The sequence below is a fragment of the Symphalangus syndactylus genome, chromosome 3, assembly GCF_028878055.3.
Source record: "Symphalangus syndactylus isolate Jambi chromosome 3, NHGRI_mSymSyn1-v2.1_pri, whole genome shotgun sequence".
Classification (NCBI taxonomy): Eukaryota; Metazoa; Chordata; class Mammalia; order Primates; family Hylobatidae; genus Symphalangus; species Symphalangus syndactylus.
In genome coordinates, this window is record NC_072425.2 from 137,995,542 (window position 1) to 138,022,130 (window position 26,589).

Below are 26,589 nucleotides of genomic sequence, written 5' to 3' on the forward strand. Positions count from 1 at the left end.
AGAGATAAAAGCTGGAAAGAGGTGCACACCTAGAGCTGTGGGGTTTCAAGGAGAGAGAGGTCCCCTCCCATAGGGAGGTCAGCAAAGCCTTCAGGAAAGAAGAGGCATTGACGATGGGCTCTGAAAGACAGGGAATGAGTGGGGAGGAGAGGTGAATGAAGGAGGGCATCGTCAGGTGTTCAGGAAAAGCTGAAAGGTACAGGTTTTCCTGGGAAATAGACACTGGTAAGAAAGGGAAGAGGCATAAGCCAGAAAAGTGGGTTGGGTCCATAGAGCTTAGGAACTTGAATGCCAGGCTACTAAGTTTCCCTTCATTGTTAGGAGATGGGGTCACTGAACATTTTCATTCATTCATTTATTTATGCGATGACTGTTTATTGGGTGCTGCTATATGCTGGGCACTGTTGTAGGTGCTCAGAGTGCATCCATGAACCAAAAAGACAAGAATCCCTGCCTGTAAGGAGCTTACATTCCAGCAAGGAATGTGTGACAGACAGTAAAAAACAGTATTGTCAAACAATGAATTAGAAGGCGGCAAGGCTGAGGAAAAAGAGCTGGAGCTGGGAAGGGCCTGGGGTGCCGAGAGGGTTGGTGATGTTGATACCCCGTGGTCAGGGTGGCCTCTCTGAGAAAGGGAGCATTGAGCAGAGACCTGGTGGAGGTGAGGACACAGCGAAGTGGTTGCCGGGGGAGGGGTATTCTTGGCAGAGGGAGCTGTCGAAGCAAGGACTGAGAGAGCAGTTCCAGCCCCCAGGGTTTCACCCACGCCCATCTCTGCTCAGCCTTAGCTTATCTGAACCAGTGTGAAAATGCCAGAAAGATGAGAGGGTTGCGGTGTCGCTGTCCAGCAGAGAGCTGGGGTTGAACAGCCTGGCTGAGTCCACTTCGGGGGAGGGGGTGCAGCACCCAGTGTCATTGCTGGGACCTCCTTCCCGCTGTCTTCTTAGTCTCTAAAAAACTTCTGGATCTGTCCTCTTCTATCCATCCTCAAAGCCGCTGCCCTAATCCAGGATCGGGGACCCTCTACTTCTTTCTCTGGAGCCGCTCCATACTCTGCTGGCAGGCTCCCTTCTTTCTCTGCCTGTCCCCTGACCCTCCTGTCAGTATGGTCATTTGAAAATTAGAATTGGTCTGGCATTTCCTTCCTTGCAATCCTTCAGCCACTGCCCAGGCCCTGCTGCCCCTTAACTTGGGACATAACCCTTCGTAACCAGGCCCAGCCCACCTCACCTTCTCCTCCCCATGCAGCGTGGGGTCTAGTGCCACTGGATGGCTCAACACCTGCTCGCTGCATCCTGCCCCTCCCTGCCTTGGCACATGCTGTTCCTTATGCCTGGGTTACCCTTCCCTCTGATTTCTGTTTCCAGCTGGAAATGTCTATGCATCCTTCAAGGCTCTGCTCAGATGTCATGTCTCCCACAAAGCCTTCCCTGCTCTAACTCCTGTCCTTTCCTTGTCTCCAGCATTTTGCCCTGTCCCCTCCCATTTCTCTTATTAGAGGTTGTTGTTTAAAGCTTTACCTCCCCTTCTAGGATGAGAGCTCCTCGAAGGTAGAGGGGCTGACACAAAGTAGGAGCTCAATAATTAGAATCTGAGTGAAGGAATTCCTTCCTACAGGGTAGGGATGTCCCTTAAAAGTCAGCAAGACTTTGGGAGGGAGATGGGGAAGTGGCTGGGCTGTACCGCCGGCCTCTCGGAGCCCGGAATTACACCGTGCTTGGAGTTCTGGCACAGATCCACAGCTACGCCAAGTCCACAGGGTCCTGTTGCTAGTCTGGGAAAGTCACCCTGATTTGTGCATATGTGCACGTGTGCTTGTTCACATACGTGCGTGTACTCATGAGGGGTGGGGTGCAGGCAGGACACTGGTGTGTGAGGTGACATTTAACAACATGGTAAGTACAACTCAAACAACTGTTAGCCTTGGTTCTTTTCTTGTGCGTGTGCCTACAGTGGCTGATCCGATTCGATAGCTCTTACCAGGAACGATGATCTTAATTCAGTCCCGGGGTGACCATTTGTGGGTTTTCCCTGGCAAATGATTATCCTGAATGATTTATCCCTTAAAACTCAGCACGCATTCGTGTTGTCTCCCCACTCTGGTCAGGGCACACTTGGGGACGTGTGGATGATTTATTGGTTAATGCCAGCAAACATATGGAATTGGCTGCCGCTCCCATTCCCTGAACACCTTTTCTGTATGAGACCCCGTGTTCAGCGGTTTGCCGCATTTTCACCTCGCATTCACAGGACCCCTGCTCCAGGCTAGCACTCAACACCCCAGCATTCTCCTAAGTGCCAGTGAGCCCTAACCATCCCCATCCTTGGGCTTTCCAACGCATCTCCAAGACTGGCCTTGTGTCTGTTCACTTTGAATATGTCAATAAGTTTTAAATTAACTTGAGAATAGTGAGTATTTGGGGAGGAGCATTTGTGACACCCCTTGGGACAATCAAAGATACAATGGGACATTACCAGTCCTGAGATGGAAACCCCCAGCCATGCCCTGTCCAGGAAGCCATTTGTTTGCTTCTTACTCACATGATTGGCAAGTGCTTAATGCTGAGCCAGGTAGGGGAACCAAGCAGGGAATGAGTGCGGAGGAGAGGTGAATGAAGGAGGGCATTGTCAGGTGTTCAGGAAAAGCTGAAAGGTACAAGTTTTCCTGAGAAATAGACACTGGTAAGAAAGGGAAGAGGCATAAGCCAAAAAAGTGTGTTGGGTCCATACAGCCCCACTCCCAGGCCCCACTTCCATTCTACCTAGAGCAGGCGCAAATCGGAAAACATTGGAGGGCGATTGTGTGGGCCCTGGCATGAGAGCAGGGGAGTTCTGAGACATGGGTTGGCACAGGAGGAGGCAGTGTGACTCTGTGGACAAAGATGAGCTAGGTGAGGTGGAAGATGGGGGAGTGTGTGGAGAGTTTGTGCAGGGAGAAGCCCTTGTGCTGAGGACAGCGTGCGTGGAAGGCAGGCCAACCGTTCCTATCTCATTGACGTGACAGTGGACCTATCCTGAATCAGAATCACGTCACCTTCCACACAGAGCTCCCGCTCCTTGACACACGACCTTTGCCTTCCGGCTGCCCACTTAATCCCGCCCACACCCTGCTCTCCCGCAGGGTCCCTCCATGACCTTGGGTCTGTCTGGCCCTCCATCTTCCCCAGCCTAGAAGTCAGAGCAAGCTCAGCCCATCAGGATTTCGGTGCTTTCCTCTCCCGGCTCCTAGAATAGTGATGTGCAGGTTTCTCCACGCACATCTGTACCCAAGCCCGATTGTCCCTGCCACCCCTGCTCCCAGCTGCCGGTCTGCATCCAGCCTCCCCTCTGCAGCTGGGCCTTGGTAATCCCTGAGCCCAGCTCTCCTCTGTCCCTGTCGCATCCCCTGAGCGGCTCTACCTAAAATCTTCCCACACACCAAGCCTCAAGCCTATCTGCCCCACTTTCAGCACAACTCTGGGGCCAGCACAAGCTCCCTCCTCTCTGTGAACCCACCCACACCCTCTACCTCACCTCCAGGCTCAGGCCTCACCCTCACCCTGCCCCCCTGCCTCCACCCTGCACTTCCTGGGCCCTTGCTCCACCAGCTAGCATGGTTCTTTCCTCCTCTTTTCTCCCCTTTTCCAGGGATTTTCCCTTCCTGCCTATAAATATACCCTGGACTGTCCCATCCTAAAACACCATCGCCTTCACCTTTCCTACACCCTGCTGCCCTTCAAGCTGCCCTCCAACGTAGGGAGTCACAGAATCACAGAATTGGGTGGGCCCCTGGGACCCCCCAGCCCTGCTGTGTGCGGTGGGGAAGGAGCTTGGAGGAGAGGCGATCTGCCCTCTCTGTGCCTGCCGCCTTGCCTCCCTTAGCTCCTAACCTGTCAAAATGCTGAACAGCCCCCATGCCTGTGGCACTCGCTCAGTCCTCATCCTACGGAGTCCTGCTGCCCCCACCACGCCTGCCTTCAAAAGGTCGGCAGTGACACGTGATCAACACACTGGTTCCCAGCCCTGCTCGGCCTGTGAGAATGGTGGGAGTGGCTACATCCTCTGTCTTCAAATTTCCTCCTCCTTGACGCTAAGACCATGTTTCCCTGATTTTCAGCCTTCCTGGCTGCTTCTGTGTTGTCTTCTGTGATTGCCTTTCATTTCCCCACTGTCTAAGACCAGGTTCTCCCCAGGGCCTCTTCTTCTTCCTCTTCTGCCCTTTCTCTTCACTGTGATGGTCTCACATATTCCTCAGCTTCAGCCTTGATCTCTGTACAACATGTCCAATCTCTGGCCTCTGTCTTACCCTTGCTCCACATTTTAAACACCCAGTGGGTCATTTCTGCCTGCATAGCCCGCCAGCACCTCAGATGCAACCTGTTCCAAATCCTCCTCCCCTCCAGGCATTCGAGCCCGTCATGACACCACCCTCTGTCAGTCATCCACCAGGCTCCAAGGCTCTGAGGACCCACACCCAACCAACCAGTCATCAGGCCTGCTCCTTTCTGTGTCTCTTACATCCTTCTGGCTCTATCTCCAATCCAACCTGCAGCCCAGGATTCAGGGTCTCGTCTCAGGAGAGGGTCTGTCCTTACCCCTGGATGCTTCCTCTCCTACTACTTAATATTCCTTGCTCACAGCCTTGCATCTTTAAAACGCTTTATGCTTCCCCCCTATACCTTGTGTAATGTGCAGCCAACCACATCCTGGCGTCTGAGTCCCACCCTGACCCTAATCCATCTATCTACATTTCTCCTCCCATCTTGCCCCTGCTCACAACCTGTGCTCCAGCTACCCTGGAAGGTCCATCGTCCACCAAGCAGCCACTCAGGATCATGCCCTTGATTGTGCCTTCCCCTGGCCCATGCCTTTCATTCACAGCCCTTCTGTCTCTCAGTGTTCTGCCTCCTCCAGAGCCCAGCTTGGATCCCACCTTCAGCTTGGAGCCTTCTCTGGACATCTCACTGGAGAGACCTGCCCTCTTCCCAATGCCTTCCTTGGACTGCAGTTGCTCATGTACCTGTTCTTACCTAGCCTGCTTATTGCAGACATCCTTATATCTCTGATAACGCCCAGCCATAGGTCTGCCTGGAATAAAGCAGAGGTAGAAAAAAAAGAGATAGAGGGTGGGGTCAGATGACGACCTTAAACAAGATGAAGCAGCTTAAGCCTGACCCTCCGTGCAGTGGGAACCATTGTGTGTTCCTGACAACAGAAGCACCTTGAAGGACAGCTTTAAGGAGCACATCAGGGAGAGGAGCTGGTCATCACCCCAAAGCGGCCCATTACCCACGTCACTTTCTTCCTTCTGCCCCATCTCCTCCCTGACCCTCTGTGCCCCTGGCCCTCCCCATCACATGTGGCTGAGACACCAGGGCTAAGATGAGAATGACAGCTGCCCAGTTTTGCTGCAGGAAAACCCATATTTAATGCTGAAGGGGAACCACCAGGAGATGGAAGGCAATGACCGCTACGAGGGCTTCTGTGTGGACATGCTCAAGGAGCTGGCAGAGATCCTCCGATTCAACTACAAGATCCGCCTGGTTGGGGATGGCGTGTACGGCGTTCCCGAGGCCAACGGCACCTGGACGGGAATGGTCGGGGAGCTGATCGCTAGGGTAAGGAGAGGACAAGTGATCTGGGCCTGAGGGTGGGCTGGGAGGGATTGGAAGGGCATGAGGTTGTCCTGCACGCTCATGAACCCTCCATTTGTTCAGTCAGTCATTCATGCGTTTGTCATTTATTTGTCCATTCATTCTATAAATCTTGCCTGGGCTGGCACAGATGTGCAGTGGTGGATAAGCCTGCAACGATCCCTACCCCGTGGCTTTCCCAGTCCAGAGCCTGTGACAAGTCATGGAGGCTTTGACTGATTAACACAGATTAGGGAGTTTGGGTTCCATTTTTGGTGCTTTCTGATTGTTCTGATTATTTTGTGGCTCATTAGCACTCCCTAGCAGAGCTTGAACAGGCCCTGGGAGAAGAAAATGCACCCACATCAGCTGGCTTGGATCCTTGAGAGATACTGCCAAGGGAGACGTGGCTAAATAACAGGGCAAAAGGATTGACTGGCAGAGGAGTTTGTCACAGCTACAGTTATTTTCTTACATCTTGTATTATCTTTGGTTAGCATTAATGTGCTTTTACAGACCGAGGGCCAAGGTGTGCTTGGACCTGCTGTAGATTTTCAGGGTGAATGTGGAGACGTGATTAACATTCAGGTGAGCATTGGAGAATGTCAGACATCTGTTAGGTTAGAGCAAGGGTATAGAAAGTTCTTCCAAGGGGAAATCTCTTGTTTTCTTTGTACACACTATTAACAACTGTAAAAATTAATTAAGTCATTGCTAATTCACCATCCATATTTCCATAACTGAGTTTTAATGATCAGGGTAGGTGATGAGGACACAATGAAGAGAGCACAGACCTGGGTTCTTCATGTGACTTTGATCCAACTCTTTTCCCCTCTGGGCTTTCAATGGTAGAAGGAGCTCCTGCAGCCTCCCAGCATGTGCTGATGTGGAAGGTGTTTTACATGCATTATCTCTAATCCTCTTTAAACACACCTTTTAGCTGGTTGTTAGTCCCACTTTACAGATGAGCAATCGAGCCCAGAAAGCTTGAATGACTTGTCGGGAGCTATACTGTTGGCATGAGGCAGGGCTCAGATTGGAACCCAGATCTTTTTCTTTATTGAATTAATATGCTTTAAACCCTTTATATCAAACAAACTTGGAAATAAAATAAATTTTTTAAATCCTACTCTTCAATGCTAAGAATACTATTTGAGGTATTAAATAAGCAGTCCTTGACAAGGGATTGGGAAAAGTCCTATGTAGATGAGAACTGTGGAAAAGGTGTTTAAGAACTGAGGAGGGAGGATACTTCAGGAGTTTGCCTGACAGAACATGGATGGCATCTGCAATGACCCAGCAGGGTAAAATGGCAAGCCTTGTTCTGGGAATTCTGAATGACCCAGGGTGACTGGAGTCCAGAGAGGGCTGGTTCAGAAGTTAGGCCTTGCTTGCAGAGAGGGGCTTGCAAACAGAGGGCCGACAAGTCAACAGAAGGCTGCAGAAGGCCTAGGGAGCCCTGGGCGACTGCCATGGGGGTGGGGATGGCAGGGTGAAGGCTTCAGCAGAAAGCCCTCTGCAGTCCCTGAGCCTCAGTTTTTGAGATTCAAGCCTGATGATGTACGTGCTTAAGTGGAAGAGGATTTGTGGCTTTTTCTACTTAATCTTTCAGACCCACTCCTGAAACATTCTTCTTATTTGGTTTCCACTGTGAAGGTGCAGCTCAGTAGTTAGATCATAGAAAGCCGAAATGCCAGGCCTTTTCTTTACCTTCTTACTGATGTCCTCGTTCACCTTGAATTGATTTCTTTGGGCTCCTTGGGCTGCCTGATGACTGGTAGGGTGACTTCAGGGACGGCAGTGTCAGTGCACAGCCATCTCCTTATTAGCCCCCTAATGAGCTGTGACATAGACTGGAGGACAAGGAGAGGAGTCTGGGACTCATAGACATGCAGCCACACACAGAGTGATTTGAACAGTCAGAATCTTCGAATTCACCCCAGATCTTCTTTCAAGCAAAAATACTGCTGCTTTGGTCTCACTGAGACTTGGCTACTTGACATGAACTAATTAATTAACCCATTAATTCAATAAATATTTATTGAACATCTTCCACTGTTTTAGACACTGGAGATACAATGGGGGACAAAATAAACATGGACACAGCCCTCACAGATCTTCTGGACTAGTGAGTGAGATGGAGATCAATGAATGGTGCATTCTTGTGTAATTCCAAGCTGTGATAAGTGCAGGGGAGGCAGAGAGGAAGGCTTTGTAAGAGAACATCTAGAGGAGAGTAGGATGCACTGTGGGCGCACAGTGGGGCTGTAGGGGGAAGGCTTCCCTTGGGATGTGTGTGCTGGCTTAGGGAGGATTGGTGGGAGTTTCCTGGGCAAGCAAAAGGTAGAAGGTTGAAGGCTGTTGGTGTGCCACTGGGGTTGGCCCTGGATGAGAGTTGATGACACTGGGACCCCACCCTCCCCAGGTTTGAAGGATTGGGATGTTTTCCAGGATGTTCCCCTAGGATTGTGGTAGCCCTCAGGCCTGGATCCCTTCTTTGTGACCCCTTTCCCATGCTGCCTAGGAAAATTCCAGAGGCTGTAACAGCAAGCAGAGGCCCCTGTGAGGCCCTTGGGGCTATTGGATGTGCTGGCTGAAAGAGACCTTAGAAGCCATTGCATCTAAATCTGTCCCTTATGCAGATGAGGAAATGGCAGCCCAGGGAGGTTAGGTAACCTGATAAAGATCACACAGCTAGTAAGTTCAGAGCCAGCATTTAAGCACTGGTCTGTCTGATCTCGGTACTGTTGATCTGAGAGAACACAAATCTTGATGTTAGACAGACCTAAGCTAAAATTTCAGTTCACTCATTTACTAGTTGTGTGTGCTTAAGCACATTTTATCCTTTCCACCCCTTCCCCCACAGCTCTAGTGTTCATCTGCAAAGGATTTTTTTGGTAAAGATTTAAAATAACACACACACACAGACAGAGAGAGAGAAGGAGAGATTGAGAATTTGACATACAGGAAGTATGAGAGCTGTCTTAGGCCAGGCTCCCTAGAAAACAGAGCCCAAGGCCAAAGCTTGCATGCTAAATCACGGAGTGCAAGTTCACAGACACAGAGGTGAGGGAAAGGGGAAGGTGGCAGGCAAGCGGGGAGAGTATGCAGAAGGGGTGTGTTAGCTGCTGGCCATAGCTTTGTATTAAGCACAGCGGACTGTTCAGCCTGCAGAGGCCCTATGAAATGATTGCCTCACTAAACAATCCACTGCAAGGAGGGGGAAACTTGTATCTGTGAGTCCCATCTCTCACTGACCGAAGTTCATACCACAGGAAGTCACCTCCCCAACACTTCTAGGCTGTGCGTCCAGACCCTTTGGCCACCTTCAAAGAAGTTGGTTCCCAAGACACTGGTAACAGCACTCAAGGTGCAAAGCATAACATGTGGGCTGATCTAGCAAGTGGGTGAGAGCTGTGACCCTCTCCTTGCCCGCAGCCTGGCCTGCAGCTGAGTGCACCAGTGTTCTTACATCACAGCAGCCCAAGGAAGCCTCAGGGCTGGAGGCTCGAGGACACGGTGCAAGGAGTGAGGTAAGGCAATACAAAGGTCAGCCAGAGCAGACACCGTGGACCGGGCCAGGCCAGCAGGCAGAACACCACCAAGGCAGTGGCAGAACCTGCTGAGCCTCTCTCCAGTGAAGACTGGAACTTCCCTTTGTGGGTCAGTAGAATGCACTTGGTGCTGGGTCATCTTCCTGGAGGGTTATTGGTAACAATGCAGGGAAATCCTCATGGGCATGCCTGAGCAAACCTGGGGATGAGTTTTGGCCCCATGAGTGATTATCTTAGGGACACCAGGCTGTCTCTCAATGCCCCTTTTCTTGTTCAAGAGGTATATGTTTGCTAGTACAAAGAATAAAATTAGGCCAATTGTCAACAGCTGAGAGTGAAAAACCATTGTAACACATTGGGTAAGCCTAGGATTTCCTCTTGGGGGTCCAGGGATCCTGCCCAGACATTGGCCATCTTGCAGGCATGGCAGCTCTCCAGGGGCTCTCACTTATGCAGCACATGTGGAACTTAGGAAAGAAAGAGAATGTGTACAAGGATAAGGTGCCAAGGTGTGTATGGACAGGGCTGCCCAACAGTTTCCCCTGGACAACAAGCAAGGTACACGTAATTGAAACTGCAGCAGAAGCAATGAAGGTTGACATAAAGGAGAACCTCCCCAACAAGGGGTTTGGGGTTGACCAAGGAATCTCTTTCTTTGGAGAGTTTGAGGAATATAGTGACTGCCTGTATGTCTGAGTGATATGAATTAAAGTGTAGAGGCCCAGGGTTATCTCCAGTGGAAGTTGTAGAGCCTCAGTCTTTTCACATTTGTTATCACCTGCTTACCCAAAACAGTGGGTGCTGTGGTTTGAATGTGTCCCTCTAAAGTTCACATGTTGGAAGCTTAATCCGCAATGCAACAGTGTTGGGAGGTAGGGCCCAATAAGAGATGAATAGGTCATGAGCACTCTGCCCTTAGAAATGGATTCATGTCATCATCGAGGAAGGTTAGTTACTGGAAGAGCAGGTTGTTATAAAGTGAGTCAGGCCTCTGGTGCCTCTCTCTGTCTTGTGCGCTCACTTCTGCCATGGCTGACCCTTACCAGGTGACAATGCCATGCTCTTGAACTTCCTTCTCAGCCTCCAGAACTGTGAGCCAAATAAATTTGTATTGTTTATAAATTGCTTAGTCTGTGGTATCCTGTTATAACAGTGGAAAGCATACAGAGGACCATGGGCTTAGACACACGGCCGTGTATTCATTGTGGAGGAGAATTCAAGCATATTTTCTGCATATGCATGAAAATCATCAGAGCATGTCTTTTGGTGTAATCCCATTAAAAGGGGGAAGTGTGGTTGGAGTGAAAGCAAGTGGATTCACACAAACTGGGCCAGTTGGGTGGCCTCTCACCCTGGGGCTGTGTCTGGGCAGTGGAGATGAGAAGGATGGTTGTCTGAGAGGCTCTCAGGTTTGAATTTGTTTTGCCTGGACAGCTCCTTCGCAGCTAAGCCCACAGAAGGACTGTGCGGCAGTGATGTTGTATTTCACTGGAGGTGTGCTTGGCAGAGAGGAGACAGACTGGAGTAGCTTGAAGAAGCAGATTCCCCAGGACTAATCCCAGGGGCCCTCTGTATCATGCCAGTACATTTACATGGATGTATAAACAGTTTTGGTGAAACTGTTCAAGGCATTCAGGTGCAAAGATGAATCGATGGTCTCTAGACTCAAGGAGGCCACTCTTTGATAGGGGCCCCATTCAGGTAAGAGCAGGGTGAGAAGGACTGTGATGGGGAAGTGCAGGGTGCAGAGAGAATACTGGAGGAGGGCTCTGAACTCTGCCTGTGACACGTGGGGAAGGACCCTGTGGGAGGTGATGCTAGGCCTGAATCTTTAAGGATGAAGAGACATTGGCCATCAAAGAAGAGACATGGAGAGAGAAGAGCATGCCAGTGAGGAGAGAGTACAAGAGCCAAGTCATGGGGACATGAAGGTGCAGGGGTAGATTCCATTTTAGCAACCACCCATAGGTGGGTCTCCCTGGAACAGAACATGGTGGTGAGGGAGTGTGGCCCGTGGGCAGCTGTCATTGATGAAGGGCCTGTTTGAGCTGCAGCATGAAACAAGTGGGCAGGAGGGCAAGACTGGAGGCAGGGGAGCCGGGAAGAAGGCTTTCACTGTTGCAAGAGATGGTGAGAACCAAAAGTAGCTTGGGAGTTAGAGGAAGGTACAGATTCCAAAACTCTCTTTAAAGATAACAGGCTGGGCACAGTGGCTCACGCCTGTAATCCCAGCACTTTGGGAGGCTGAGACGGGTGGATCACCTGAGGTCAGGAGTTCGAGACCAGCCTGGCCAACATGGTGAAACCCCATCTCTAACTAAAAATACAAAAATTAGCCAGGCGTGGTGCTGCATGCCTGTAATCTCAGCTACTCAGGAGACTGAGGCAGGAGAATCACTTGAACCTGGGAGGTGGAGGTTGCAGTGAGCCGAGATCGCTCACCATTGCACTCCAGCCTGGATGACAGAATGAGACTCTGTCTCAAAAAAAAAAAAAAAAAAAAAAAAGTTTTTCTCTTATACGGAGGTAGGCATGCTTGTTTGAAAAGTAGATAAGGTTAAAAAAAACTAAAAATTATTTGTAATTCCACCACCCAGTAATACCCATGGCTAACATTTCTGTATCATGCCTTCTGATATTTAAATGCATATATGTTTTACACAAGTTCTTTTTGTAAAAATGAGATTATACTATATGCAGTGTTGTGTAACCCATTAAAAACTGTTTAATAGAGAAATCAGGACTAGGGGACCCAGCGGATGTGGAATGTGAGAGAGAGGGAGAATGTAGGATGACTCACCAGTTTCTGACTTGGACATACGGATAGTTGGTGGTGCCCAGCATTGAGGTAGAAAAACAGGTCTGGGAGGAGAGAGAGGATGCATTTAGCTTTGGAAATGGTAAGTTTGAGGTGCGTTTTGGACATCTACTTAGAGACGTTCAGCAGAGAGTTGGCTAGAGTGGGCTTCAGCAGGCTGAAGGCATAGACTCTAGGGTGAATGGATGGGTGGGTGCAACTGAAGATATGAGTAGGGAAGGAATCTTTCAGGAAAAACAGCACATGTTCAAGAGGGAGGAAGACGGGAGCCTGTGAAGGCTGCCGAAAGAGAATGGGTAAAGAGGTTTTCTGCTGCTTGAAAGGAAGTACAGAAGAACATTTCCCAGGCTGAGAAATACGGGGGTGACTGGCAAATGCAGTTTCAGGGGGTGGCTGGATTGAGGTCCAATGGCAGTGATTGAATTGTGAACAAGAAGAGTGAGCAGAGGAGATGGAGACAGGGGCCGGGGAATACTCATTAAAGTCATGTAGCTTGTAAGGGAAAGCAAGGTAAAGGGTTGTAGCTAGAGGGAGCTGTGGAGCTGACAGATTGACTAAGTCAAGATGAAATCACTTACGTAAGCAGCTGCTCAGAATTGAGAATGCTTTTCTTATGGATTGGGGAAATGCAGGGACATTCATGTGGCTGGAGCAATATTGGAGTTGGGAGTGTCAGTAAAAGGTAGGCGGGATGGAGGCTGGAGATGATGGCGCATTCAGAAAAGGGTTTTGGAGTTTTTGTCGAGATGCTAGTACTTCTTCCCACAGCTGGTACCTGGGAACCAGCGCAGTCAGGCAAGTATCTGTCTGGGCGTTGTCTTAACCCCTTGACATTTGGGCAGTGACTGAATGTCTACAAACTGCTTTCACAAGCATTAGCTCTTTCATCCTTTACAGCAGCACTGTGAAGTAGGTATTATTATCCCCATTTTAGAGCTAAGCAAACTGAGGTTTCAAAGGACAAAATGAACCACTGCCAGTTAGTGGCAGAGGTCTGGTGAAACTTAGGCACCTGAGACCAAGTCCATGACAGCACATGGCCTTTCCCTGCAGGAATTACAGCCTCATCTCCCTGCAGCCACAATTGGCATTCACTTCTGAGATGTCCTTCCAGACAGAGGATGTGGAGGGTGCCCAGAATTTGATACCCAAGTTCAACTCTGGCCCATAAAGAGATTGCACTTCATCTGTAAAGTGACAGAACCAGACAGATGACTTCCAAGGCCCCTTCTGCTTGGTAGGGACGCCTTCTTGGTCAAGTGCTGAGCTGTAGTACCCTGGAAGGTACAACAGCTGCATTTTCCATCCTCAGGGCCCTGCTTGGGAGAGAGTAAAGCACATTTGGGAAGAGACAGTTGCCCTCTAGATTCACAGTTCAGAACAAAGTACCCCGTTGGCATTCAACTCCATGTTGGCAGAATGGCACATTTAAGTTCAAAGAGAAAAGGGCTTTGGAAGGCTTAGATTCAAGGCTCATAAGCCTTGGACATCAAATAGCTCTTACCAATGACATTTTGATGAATTAAGTGTAAATGAAGCTGAAACGCCTCATTCCATTTTTTCTCCTGGGTGCCCAGGAGAAAGGATTGTGGAGGGAGCTTCCCAGAGGCCTGGTGGGTCAGGCTGTTCGTGGCCTCAATTCACTGGGAAGGTTGTCCAGAGACATTTTGCTGAACTGAAAAAAAAAAAAAAATACAAGTGGTCCCCTGAGATCCCTTTTCACCTTGAAGCCAGAGACTATTTTAACTACAAATAGGTCACAGAATTCTATTCAGCATTCTTTAAAATAAAGATACTGATCCAGGGGCCAAAGTGGAGTGTTCCACTCCTTCCCCATGTGACAGCCGAGCTCAGCGAGGGCTTTGCTTTACCTTCCCCATTAAGGCTTAGTTTCTGCATTTATGCAAATCTGAAAGAGATGAGCTTCCGTTATAATTCAACCATTCATTCATTCATCAAAGTGTCTGCTTTCTGACAAGCACCACTTGGATGTGAGGAATTGCCTGTAAGGAGTTCAGGATCTACTCAAAGAGATGGACAGGTAAACCAAGAATTACTATACAGTGTGACACATGCTATATTAATAATAGTTATGATGATGGTAATAACAGCAGCTGACAGGTATGAAGTGCTTCCTATGGGCCAGGCACTGTTCTGAGCACTTGACTGTATTAACTCAAGCCTCACAATAACCAAATGTGGCAAGTGGGGTTGCAAAACAGTTAAGGAACCTGCTCAAAGTCCCATGAGTAGTGAGTGGCAGGGGTGGCTTTGATAGAAGTTGAGCGAGGTGTGGTACAGGAACAGGGAAGAGCTCACCAAGGAAATGACGAGTGAGCAGAGCACTGAGGATCAAGAAGGATCGCCTTGGCAGAAAAGGATATTATATTCTAGGGGAGGTGGACGGTGAGAAATGTACACTGCAGTGCCGTTGGTTCTGGACGACTGGAGCCAGGCATGAGAGGGGGTGGAGGAGAACAGGGCTGTAGGCAGGGGCCAGTCATGATAGGGTTTATGTGTTTGGATCTTTATAAACTATGTCCAGAGCACTAGTGGGAGCTGTCTAAGAGCAGGTGGTTTGTTTGTTTTATTCAAAGAGGGGAGTGGCATAATTGCCTTTGGTTCCAGAAGGTTACTCTAGCAGATGAGAGGGGGACGGATTGGAGGTGGGAAGGCCAGATGCAGGTTTACTCATTAGACAGCTGTCCAGTGATCAGGAGAATGGAATGGGGTCTGAACTAAGCAGTGACTGTGAGGATGCCCAGGAGAGGATGGTGACCGTGTGGGGACTTCAGCATTTGAGTCTGGGACCCAGTGAGTGCAGGGAGCTCCCCTTTCCTGTAGACCTTCAAGCATGGGTTAAGGTCATCCTGCTTCTCAGGGGAGAAGGGATGGGCTGTTTGACCCTGGGAAGGTCCTTTCTGCAATGGCTCCTTGAGAGATGCATGCCAGGTAGCGATCCCTGCATGCAACCCACTGAGACCTGGGAAGGGAGGAAATCCATCTTCTCCGGCTCATTATTCACAGACAGGTGTACTTGAAAATAAAGGGGCTCTGGACTGCACCTTTGCCACAACCATGTTCGTGCACTCTCTCAACACTCTGCTTCATTGTGAGTTCCCAAAAGGTCCTTTTCTGTCACTAGGAGTCCTTTTCCTCACCTGAGAAAAGGGCAATAACGGCAGTTTTGTGACTGCAGCCGCCCTTTTTTTCTTCTGAGATGACTGTATCGGCTGCCAGGCTGCAGCTGGGCTCTCCTGTCTCGTCTCCCTCTCTCCCTCTGAGGGCCTCCCTCTCCTCCATTTAGGAGTAAGGTACACACCCCAGAAGATTGCCACTGGGCCTCTGGAGCCGCAGCTGCCAACCGTGCAAGCCCAGCCAATGCCCCACCTGCACTCGGTGGAGGGCTCTGCTGTGGCTTTCTGATTCGCTCTGTCCTCTGGCTTCCCTTGGCTTGTAGGGGATCTGAATGGGGATCTCATGTGCTCCAGACCCTTGCTCACATGTCTTCCTAGTTCAAAGCCGAGCCACCAGGAGGGAAGGGAGTAGAAGCAGGGTGCTGTAACTCCTAACAGGGCCAGACACCATGTAGAAGCTCTACACTCATGAGTTCATTTGATCCTTACATGGCCCTTGAGACAGGAATTATTACTCCATTCCACAGATGAGGGCACAGAGGCTTGGAGAGTTCCATAATTAACCCAAGCTCAGACACACAGCAAGTGGCCAGAGCCCAGACTCAGACCCCAATCTTGGGCTCTTCTCACTGCACCAAAAGGGCATGTGAGAACTGGTGTCTGGAACAGAGGATGACTTGGGTGGCATCGTCTTGTTTTCTGCATCGGCCTCCTAGAAGAATGAGGAGGAAGGAATAAGTTGGCCCAGGAGAATGGTAAACAAGGAGGTGGCTCTGAGTGGCCAGTTTGACAGGGACATTTGGATGACACTTGTGTCCTCAACCCTCTTATCTGGAAACTGGGCTTACTATGACCACCTCCTTTCTCAGACTAAGGAAACAGAGCCCCAAGAAGCTAATGCCCAGGAGTGCCAGGAGTTGAAGTCAGGTCCTTTTCCTCTAGGAGCCTTTCAGCTAAAAAAGCAGACAGATGCGAGCAGAAGTTATTTTAATGAGGTCATACAGGATACGTGCTGTATTAGACATAGCAAAGTACATCATAAATGACTAGGAAGGTAGGGGCAGAAATGACTTCTGAATCAGGACAACTGGGATGGATTCCTAGTGGAAGTAAGACTGGCAACTCTTTGAAGGAAAGTGCAACGTCTTATGCATCTTGACATCCTTGTGCACCTAACACAGTGCCTGAAACACGGTGAAGTGGTAATATAGGTAATACTAGGAATCTCTAGTCTGAAAATCCAAAATCTGAAAGGCTCCAGTGTCTGAAACTTTTTGAGCTTCGACGTGATACCACAAGTGGAAAATTCCACACCTATCCTCATGAAGGGTCATAGTCAAAAATGGTCAAAACTTTGTTTCATGAACAAAATTATTTAAAATATTGTATGAAATTATCTTCAGGCTACATGTCTAAGGTGTATATGAAACAGAAATGAACTTCGTATTTAGACTTGAGTCTCATTCCCAAGATACCTCATTATGTTTATGAAAATATTCCAAAATCTGAAAAAGTCGGAAATTCAAAACACTTCTGGTCTCAAGCATTTCAGATAAGCGGTGCTTGCATTCCCCTAGGGAGTGCTTCCTTCAGCAGGTTTGCATCAACCCAAGGCTTAGAAAGCCAGGCTTTCCAGCTGGGTGTGGTGGCTCACGCCTGTAATCCCAGCACTTTGGGAGGCCGAGGCGAGCAGATCACCTGAGGTCAGGAGTTCGAGACCAGACTGGCCAACATGGAGAAACCCTGTCTCTACTAAAAAATACAAAAATTAGCTTGGGCATGGTGGCACATGCCTCTAAATCCCAGCTACTCAGGAGGCTGAGGCAGGAGAATTGCTTGAACCCGGGAGGCAGAGGTTGCCGTGAGCCGAGATCACGCCATTGCACTCCAGCCTGGGCAACAAGAGCGAAACTCCGTCTCAAAAAAAAAAAAAGAAAAAAGAAAAGAAAGCCAGGCTTTCCATTTATGAATCAATCAGCAGACAGTGATTTAACACCTATGTGCTGGTCACTGTGCTGGTGTGTGGGGTAAAGGAATAGATCAGGTTTGGTTCTGTCTCTGAAAGCTTACAGACCGGGTGGTAAAAGGCAAGGGGGGGCACAGGCATGTAAGATAATAAAGTGTAGGTGTGAGTACGTGGCTGGGAGCCCCGAGCAGGGCAGGACTAAGAAATGACATCGGAGCACCACCCGTGAAGGTGTGCTGCTTAAACCCCTGTTTCTGGGAGAGAAGTCTCCAGGCCCAGAGACAGTCAGCCACAGATTTGAAACAGACTTCAGAATTTTCCCTGCCCATCCTCAGATCCCTGTGCTGGTTATTTTCCACGAAAGGAGTTGCTCAGGGGGATCTGGACGGGTTTGGAGTTCAGTTAGGTTCAGTGCTCCCTTAGCAGCTTCCTATTGGGAACTCCTTCAAACCCCAATGGGCATCTCAAAGCAGCCTGGGAAACTTGTCAGAAGGCTCACTTCTTGGGAATTATTTCTGCCTTCCCCACTGAGCGCCAGCTGTTAAGGGGAGTGAAGGGTCTGCAAAGGAAATGAAAATGTATTAATTAAGACATCTGAAAGACGTCCGAGATTGGCTTGCTGTTTAGCAGAAGAGACAGGTGGTAGGGAATTGATTTGGGTCAGAGGCAGGAAAGGAAGCTACGGACAGACAATGTGATCTAATGTCTTCTAAGAATTCTCTAGTCTCGATTCCCCAGCCACACAGCAGAGATGAGGATGTTACCTGAGGGCTTGGCCAGACACCAGACTCTGATCTGAGGCCCGGGATGCTTTCAGGAGCACCAGTTCAGCATGCAGGGACCAAGCCTCCTCTGCCTTGCTCTCCTTCCCACCCAGACTGAGAAATCCAGCTTCTGATGATTCCCCAAGCCCAAGTCTCTGAGCTTGGCAACACTGGTTCTCTCACTCCCCTTCCCCTCAGGAGTAAGAATCCTATTCCTGAACCTGGGACGACAACCCCGTTGACCCATTCTGATGTACTTACCGTCCTCAGCCAATAGTGCCTGCCCCTAGATGCATTGATTCCATATTGGTTGTGCCTTCAGCTTGAACAAGACACAGTTTTTACTTTCATAGAGCTCACATCCTGTATACATAGGACCTCCAGGTATGGTTTGTGCAGGTTAAGACATAGTGAAGGAGGAATGGGGCATGAAACCCAGCCCTCACTCTGCTCACCAAACACGTGCTCTGGGATGGGGGGTATCCACTTGTTGATTTTTTTCCTACAAAAATGCCTTTAGCTTGCCAAGGCATGTGCCCGCTAAGTCTGCTCAGAGGGCCAATCTTTATAATTCATTCGACGTTCCCAACTGTACTGGGAATGAGACCCAGTGTATAGCTTAGTATGAGACGTTAGCATGTGATATATACAAAAGGGAATCCTACACAAAATGGTATGGGAGCACAGAGCAGGAGGGAAGCGTTTCAGCCAGAGGAAGCCAGGCAAGGCTTCAGAGCAGAGCTAATGAGAATTGTCGCCAGTGTTTATTGAATACCTACTACCTGCCAGGCATTTATCAGGCATCATTTCTTCTCCACATAACAATCTTATGTGATAAATATTATTATTCATATTTCATAACCAAGATGCTGAGGGTGACTTTGGCTTAACAGAGAAGGCCAACTCAGGGTTGCACAGCTAACGAGTGATTGATCTGGAATTCAAAGCCAAACCCATCTGACATCAAAGCCCACGGTCATTCTAACCACTGCAATGCCTCTCAGGGAAGTGCAGTCAAGTCGGACCTTGACAGACAAGTAGGAATCTGACAAGCGACAAGGAGGAGAGAGTTGCCGGCAGAGGGAACGGTGTGGGGTCCGAAATGTATGCTAAGTTTAAGGAACATGAAGAGTGCATTGTGTCCACATCACAGGCTGAAGAGAGGTCAGTAGCTTAAGGTGATGCTGAAGAGGCAAGTCTCGGCTGGGTGGTGACAATCACTTAGACCATGGGAAGGAGCTGGGACTCCATTTTAAAGAGAGTGGAGAGTCACTCGAGTTTTTAAAGAAGATGAGTAATATTAGATCTTTGGTGTAAACTTTAGAGCAGTTGTTCTCAAAGTATTGTCCTTGAACCAGTAACATCAGCAGCACCTGGGACTTGTCAGAAATCTCAATTCTGGGGCCCGATCTAGACCTACTTAACCTGAAACTCTGGAGTGGGACTCAGCAATTTGCAACTTAACGGGCCCTCCAGGTGGTGCTGATTTGAGCTCAGGTTTGAGAACCACCGATTCCCAATGCTGCTTGAGTTCGAGAGCCCCTGGTGCCCAATGCAGCCAAGTGGATGGATGGCGTGGGAAAGAACTGGAAGCAAAGAGACCAGTGCAGAAGCTACTGAATAATTCAAAGGAAGGCTTGAATGATGGTAGGGGCAGTGAGAGTCAAGTGGCGGTGATGGATTCAACAGGCATTTCAGAGGTAAAAGGGATGGGGCCTGGTTATTAAATGGGGAGACAACGGGGAAGGGAGGGAGTGGGAAGACTCCAGGCTGACTCATGGTCTCTGTTTGGGATGACAGAGCGATGGGGAAGTCATTAATGGCACACAGGGAAAGAGTAGCTTTAGATGGCAGAGATAAGGAATTAGACATGAGTATAGGAAGTCAGTGGGTAGGAGGAGTGAGGAAGGCTGGCAAGAGGCAGAGCTGGGCCCGAGCCCCGTTTGGAAGTTGTCAGCATACAGGTGGTAGGAAAATGGGAGGAATGTGCTCACCCCTGTCCTCACACTGCCTTCCCTCCCGACTGGACACCTAGGTACAAATTGCTGCTCTGCCAGCTATGAGGTGTGTGGACTTGGACAAGTCACTCAACATTTCTCAACCCTGGTGTCTTCACCCTCAAAACGAAAATAATAGTGCCCACCCCTGGATTACTATGAGAAATAAATGGAATATAATTCCTCTAGCGTGCCTGCACTTTGTGGACGCTCCATGAGTGTTCGCTCCCTCCTCTCCTTCCCTCCTCTCCTTCCCTCCTCACGTAGGGCTCTATTTTCACCTCCTCTTCTGGCCTGGAGCTCAGCTCCTCAGCCTCACCTGCCTCGGTCCCCAAACACATGCTCATCTGTGTGCATGTCTGCCTGCTCCCCTGGGACATGTTCATCCAGGCCCCAGTCTTCCCTCTCCCAGGCCAGCCTGGGTTCATTCCTCTTGCCATGCAGACCACAGCAGCATCATTCATCAACACAGAGTGCGCATGTGTCCAGTCTTGATCCTACTGGGGAGAGGCCCAGCAGCCTTCCAAGGTTATATGCGCTGTTCCAACCCCTTCTCTTTTTGCCCTCAGATATTCCCCCCAGGAGGTGGGGATGTCTGGGTCCCCTCTTATTAGGTATCTAGGCAATGGCAGTGGTGGAGCACCCACTAGTCCTCTTTGGCTTAGAGAAATATTATCTTGAGTTGGAAGCCAGGGTCTGTCCCAGAACCATAAATTAGTATCCGAATCTTCCTGGGCTACCATTTGCTCACGTCTTCAGTGAGCATAACCATTTCCTCTCTGCCCTGCCTGGCACCAGCCACAATTTCCCCAGCATCCTGTCCATCCGGAAGAACTAATCCAGAGTCGACATCTCTGCATCTCTCCTCAAGTGCCCCACACTCACTGGCCTCCTCTTGGTTCCTTGGACACAGCATGGTCAATTCCAGCATGTGGCCTTCACATTTGTGCTTTCTTCTTTCAAAAACCTGTCTCCCAAATCTCCAGTCTGTTTCCATTTCATTATCTCTGTCTAAGCCTGGTGTCCCATCTTCTGAGAAGTGTTCTTTCTCTGCCACCCTGAAGGACCCCCATCCTCTCATTTAGTCACCTTCTACCACATTACCCTGTTTTATGATCTTCAAAGAAGATCTAAAACCATCTTGCTTATTATGGGACTATTTGTTTATTGACTGTCTCCGCTCACTAGAATGTAAGTTTCCTGAGGTCAGGAACTATAGCTGTCTTCTTTATCCCTCTACTGGTAGCATTCAGAACAGGCTCTGGCATATAGCACTCACTCAGCCACCAGGGGATGGGTGGATGGATGGATGCTCTAAGGGCATGTGGAAGAGAATTAACCATCCCAGCATTGATGCCAAAGCACTTGGAGCCTGGATCAAACAGCCCAAGGCTGGGGACCAGTTGTAGGTTTTCGGAAGATCCTTTTGCTAACATGGAAAGCACAGCAGCAGTCCAGTTGTACCGGTGCGTTTAGCAGGTTGGGGCTGCAGGAGGTGGCTGCCCTCCCACCTGCACTAACTTCCTGTGATCCCTGCCTCCCGCTCCTGCCTCCACCCTCCCAGCTCCCACAGCTGCGCCTCCAGCTCACACCACTGCATGTGCGGCCCCACACTTCCCAGGGCAGTATTATCTTGAGAAAGAAGAATGTAAGCATCCCTTGCCCTCCCTCCTCTCTCCATGGGGTGGGGAGGTCCAGGGGGAATTGTCTGACTCTAGGATTGACCCTCCAGTCTCCAATTTTGTTCTCCAAGTTGCAGTGACTCCTTGCTTCATTCTTTAAGCTTTAAGCCTAACTGGGTATCGGTGCAGCCCCTAACACTCACACATCTATGGTCCAACTGCCTTTAGGATAAATCTGCTCTATCAAGCTTGCAGGCTTTCTTTCCTGAAGTATGTGTGCTGGTGAGGCGTGGCGGCAGCAGGCTGGAGGTCACAGAGCAAGTGCCCACCCCACCCATCTGGACTTCGGAGCTACCTCACCCAGACTCCCAACACTGTGCTCAACTCCCATGGCTCCCTATGCCACCTTGGCCTGTGCCTGCTGCACAGATAGTACTGGCCTCATTACTGTGTGCCAGGAACAATACTTGCTTTACAAATGTTCTCCTATTTAATCTTAGGACAACATTACAAGGGCAAAAGTATATTGCCCCCATTTTATAGATCAGAAAACTGAGGCTCTGAGGTCAACTAACTTGTTCAAGATCACGTGGCTGGGAAGTGGTAGAATTAAGATTCAAATTCAGATGGGTCAGTGTGTTCTCCTGACTGCTGTGCAGAGCTGCCCCCAGCAGTTGCCACCTCTCGCTTATAGGGTGGTACCTCAGTCAGCCCATCCTGCTGCTTTTGCTCCCTGCCCTACCCCACAGCCAGGCCCTGCTCATCCCTTGCCTTCCTGTGAATAGATAGTCCTGCTTCAAAGAATTCTAAATGTGGCACCTCCCTCCATCTTCCCTCTGCCCTCTGGCCATCCCTCACCAGAAGGTCTTGTGGTGTGTTCGATGTGCGTACTGCCTGGCTTGGCCTCGCCGACTCACAGTTCCTGGCCAGAGTCATTATATGCTCTGGGGGGCTTCTTTACAGATGATTTTTCTTGCCATCCTATAGCTTGTCAGGAGCAACTGACATCCTCCCATTTGTCAGCGTGAGAGCCAGGCCTGGCTCAGTTGTGCCAATGGCAGTGTTGGCAGCTACAGAGGCAGCCATCTGAGAGTCCTGTTGTATTACACCCCTTTCCAGAACCTATGGAATTATTCCTTATCTTACACAGCCTTCAGATAGGCTGCCTCGCTTGATGCCAAACTCTGGCCCTAGCTGTGTCTGCATTTGCTCTTGAGGCAACAATACGAAGGCCTAGATCCTTAGAAATAGCAGCGTGTAGTATGGTCGATGCATTTGGACTGCACTGAAAGGCATTGTTGACTTTTGCCAGACAGATTCCTATCCAGATCCAGGAGACACCCTGCACGGACCTGCCTTGTCCTAGGTGGCGGCAAAACAGTGGGACAGAGGCCTGGCTGGCTGTCAGAGGATGGCAAACAGTGGGACACAGGCGGGAGATCAAAACAGATGCTAGGTGTGGCCTGTAAGTCCAGCAAGTGTGCAAGCTGGGGTTAGTCTGGCCAACAGGGAAGGGGAGTTACTAGGAGCAAATCGGATAGGAGAGCTCAGCCTTAGAAAAACTTACCAGGCAGGATGTTGCTGCCCAAAGCAGAGGCTGGATCTCTGGGGCTCATGCACGAAGGATGGAGACAAGATGCCAGAATCAGGAACAGCATAATAGAAAGAATAGCAACGAACACTTACTGAGCACTTGCCCCATGCTAGGCCCGATCCATTTGCTCATTTTTTTTTTTTTTTTTTTTTTTTTGGGCTGGAGTGCAGTGGCACAACCTCGACTCACTGCAAGCTCCGCCTCCCGGATTCACGCCATTCTCCTGCCTCAGCCTCCTGAGTAGCTGGGACTACAGGCGCCCGCCACCACGCCCGGCTAACTGTTTTGTATTTGTAGTAGAGAGGGGGTTTCACCCTGTTAGCCAGGATGGTCTCTATCTCCTGACCTCGTGATCCACCCGGCTTGGCCTCCCAAAGTGCTGGGATCACAGGCATGAGCCACCGCACCCAGCCCCATTCGCTCATTTAATCCTCAGAACAAACCCATGAAGCAGAAACTGGTACCATTCATACTTTACTCATGAGAAAGAAGGTTCGGAGAGGCTAAGTAACTTGCCCAGGATCACACAGCTAGCCCGAGGCAGACTTAAACCCAGGACCCTCTGATGGCTCTCTGGCCTAGCGTCAGATTCTGGTGGGTAGTTCATCCACCCAGCACACTGTCAGGGCATCACTGTTGAATCTAGGACGGACTGGTCCCTCTCCCCTGGGCTTTAGGACCTCTCTAGGGTGATGGCTGGCAAGTCCTGGAGGGCGATTACAGCTCCCAGCAGGGAGGCAAGTCTTCCCCCTGGGCTTTGCCTGGTGTTCGCAGCAGGCAGAGTTGGCTCCTCTGGGAATTTCACAATCTGTTAAGCTGTTTGTGCCAGACGAGGAATCTGGACTCTTCTTCATCCAAATGAGAATGAAAATCCATGAAAACATCCAGATGTGCATTTTACCCCTTCTTGAATTAGAATCCACCCAGATGTGTAAAGAGAGGTGCACAGGAGGTTGGCCAGGCCTGAGTGTGGCTCCCTTGCGTGTGTGAGGTCACCACTGCAGCAGTCGGTACAGTGGCAGCAGCCCTGCCTTCCCTTCCAGGCTCCTCACCACAGAGTCAGCAGAACGTTTAGTGGCAGGCTCGACAGCGGCCATTCTCTCTTCTACTTGGGAAAATCCCTTAACTTAAAAAAATATATATTGAAATAGACATATAGAAAAGTGCACAAATCGTGTCAGCTTAATGAATGATCACAAAGAGGACATCCCTGTGTGATCAATCACTGTCCAGATCAAGAAATATACCCTTAGCAGCATCCTGAAGACTCCCTTGTCCCCACCCACCTCTTTCCTGTTTCACTCTCTACACCTTTCGTCTGCCCAAAGGTAACCATTATTCCAAATTTAACACCACATAACTTCTTGAGTCTCATTCTCCTCATCTCTAAATAGGTTACTGCCAACCTTAGACGTTGCTGTGGATCTCAAGAACAATCTGTGAAAAATAACTTTTGGGGTATGACTATTGATGGGCATATGAGCCATGTCAACAAGTGGGACACCTCTCAGAAAAAGACCAAATATACCTTTATCACCCAGGAAGAGTGGCCAGAGGTTCACCCATAGGCTTGAAATAAGTGTAGGGCTGGCTAGGCCAGCACAAGCCCTTGCTCATTAGTTCAGGTCTGCAGGTTGGATCCCCATGTGGGCCAGTTAGCTTTCCCCGTTGTCAGCGACCCAGAACTTAACCAGCTGTTTTGGCAGCCAGCAGGGATGGGAGACTGGCAGAAGAGGGTGGACTCACTGGTGAAAATTCAGTGCCCCTGGTCCCATGGCCTATTGGTGACTGTATTGTGGGCCAGAGATTTTATCAATAAAGGGTGCATTTGGGTTAGAAATGAGCATATCGGCCAGGCGCAGTGGCTCATGCCTGTAATCCCAGCACTTTGGGAGACCAAGGCAGGTGATCACCTCAGGTTAGGAGTTCACGACCAGTCTGGCCAACATGCTGAAACCCTATCTCTACTAAATATACAAAAAAAAATTAGCCAGGTGTGGTGGTGTGTGCCTGTAATCCCAGCTACTCAGGAGGCTGAGGCAGGGGAATTGCTTGACCCCAGGAGGTGGAGGTTTCAGTGAGCCAAGATCACACCATTGCGCTCCAGCCTGGGCACCAGAGCGAGACTCCATCTCAAAAAAAAAAGAAAAAGAAAGAAAAGAAATGAGCATACCTTCCTGAAAACTCAGATAGGATTCAATTTCTTTTCTTGATTCGACATGTAAATTGTTGGTCAATCTTCAGAAAGTCAGGTGTGATGGTGATGGTAGTAGTGATGTGAGAGAGTGAAGCTCAGGCCTCTCTGGGCTTTGCCACATACCATAACCTGCCTGGACCTAAGCTCTCAGTTCCCTTTCTCTTTCACACCTCAACTATATAAACACTGACATCTATAAGGCATACTAGTTTTTTAATCATGGGATTTCTTTTCACTCCCTTCAATACCTACATTGAATTTCTGAAACAATAATTTTAAAAAATAAATAAAATTGAAGTGAATCCTTTAAGTTGCAACAAAATAATAAAAGCTGACACTTCTGGAACATTCCCTGTGTTTCAGGCACTGTTCTAAGTGCCTTTTGTGTATTCATTAATTTAACCTCCCCAACATACCTATGAAGTATGTAATATTACTAACCCCATTTTCCAGATGAGGAAACTGAGGTACAAAGAGGTTAAGTAACTGGCCTAAGATTATGCAGTTAGGAAGTGGCTGAGCTGGCCCTACAGGGTGTACCCTTAGTCAAAACATTCTACTACAAAATTGTTCCCCCAGTTAAGAGCCAAGGATAGAGAATAATGTTAACTGAACTCCTCTTTCTTGGATTTGTCTATTCATTCATTCAATCGTGACTTCATTCAACAAATATTTATGTAGTGCCTGGCACATGGCAGGTTCTGGACACTGGAGATGTATGATGACTAAGGCAGACAAGGTCACTCCCTCCTGAAGATGGCACTCTAGACAATCAACAGGTAAACTGGTAAATAAACAAGACAATTTCAGATCATGATTTCTGCTGTGAAGAAAATAAAGCAGTATAATGAGCCAGAGTGTCTCAAGGAGAGCGGCCCATTAAGTGGGCAAGTAGGGAAGGCTGCATTGATGGTATGGTGCTTGAGCTGAGGTCAGAACGGTGAGAAGCCAGCCGGGCCATGGCCAGGGCAGAGCATATGTGGAGGGGAAAGAGTAAACTCCAAGATCCCAAGGTGGAAAGTGAACTTGTCATGTTCAGAAATCAGGATGGGGGTTAGCATGACTAGCTAGACTGTGGTGAGCAGGTTGCCGTATCACCAATGCCTGGTGGGCCATGGTAAGGAGTTGGGACTTTATTGTCTATGAACTTGGAAGTCTCTCGGTTCTTTTCCTAGGGTCCACATACACCCATGGTCTGAGGATAGCACTGAGAGTCCACAAAACTAGAAAGGAAGAATTGGCCGGGCGCAGTGGCTCACACCTGTAATCCCAGCACTTTGAGAGGCCGAGGCGGGCAGATTACTTGAGGTCAGGAGTTCAAGACCAGC

At 49.3% G+C, this 26,589-nt stretch overlaps 1 protein-coding gene across 1 annotated transcript in view; it reads left to right on the forward strand.

Moving 5' to 3' along the window:
- Window positions 1-26,589, forward strand: part of GRIK4 (glutamate ionotropic receptor kainate type subunit 4) — a 342,581-nt gene that overhangs the window by 254,662 nt on the left and 61,330 nt on the right. Inside the window, 1 exon segment of the mRNA XM_063636591.1 lies at window positions 5,394-5,597. Within this exon segment, the coding sequence (XP_063492661.1) occupies window positions 5,394-5,597 (204 nt within the window).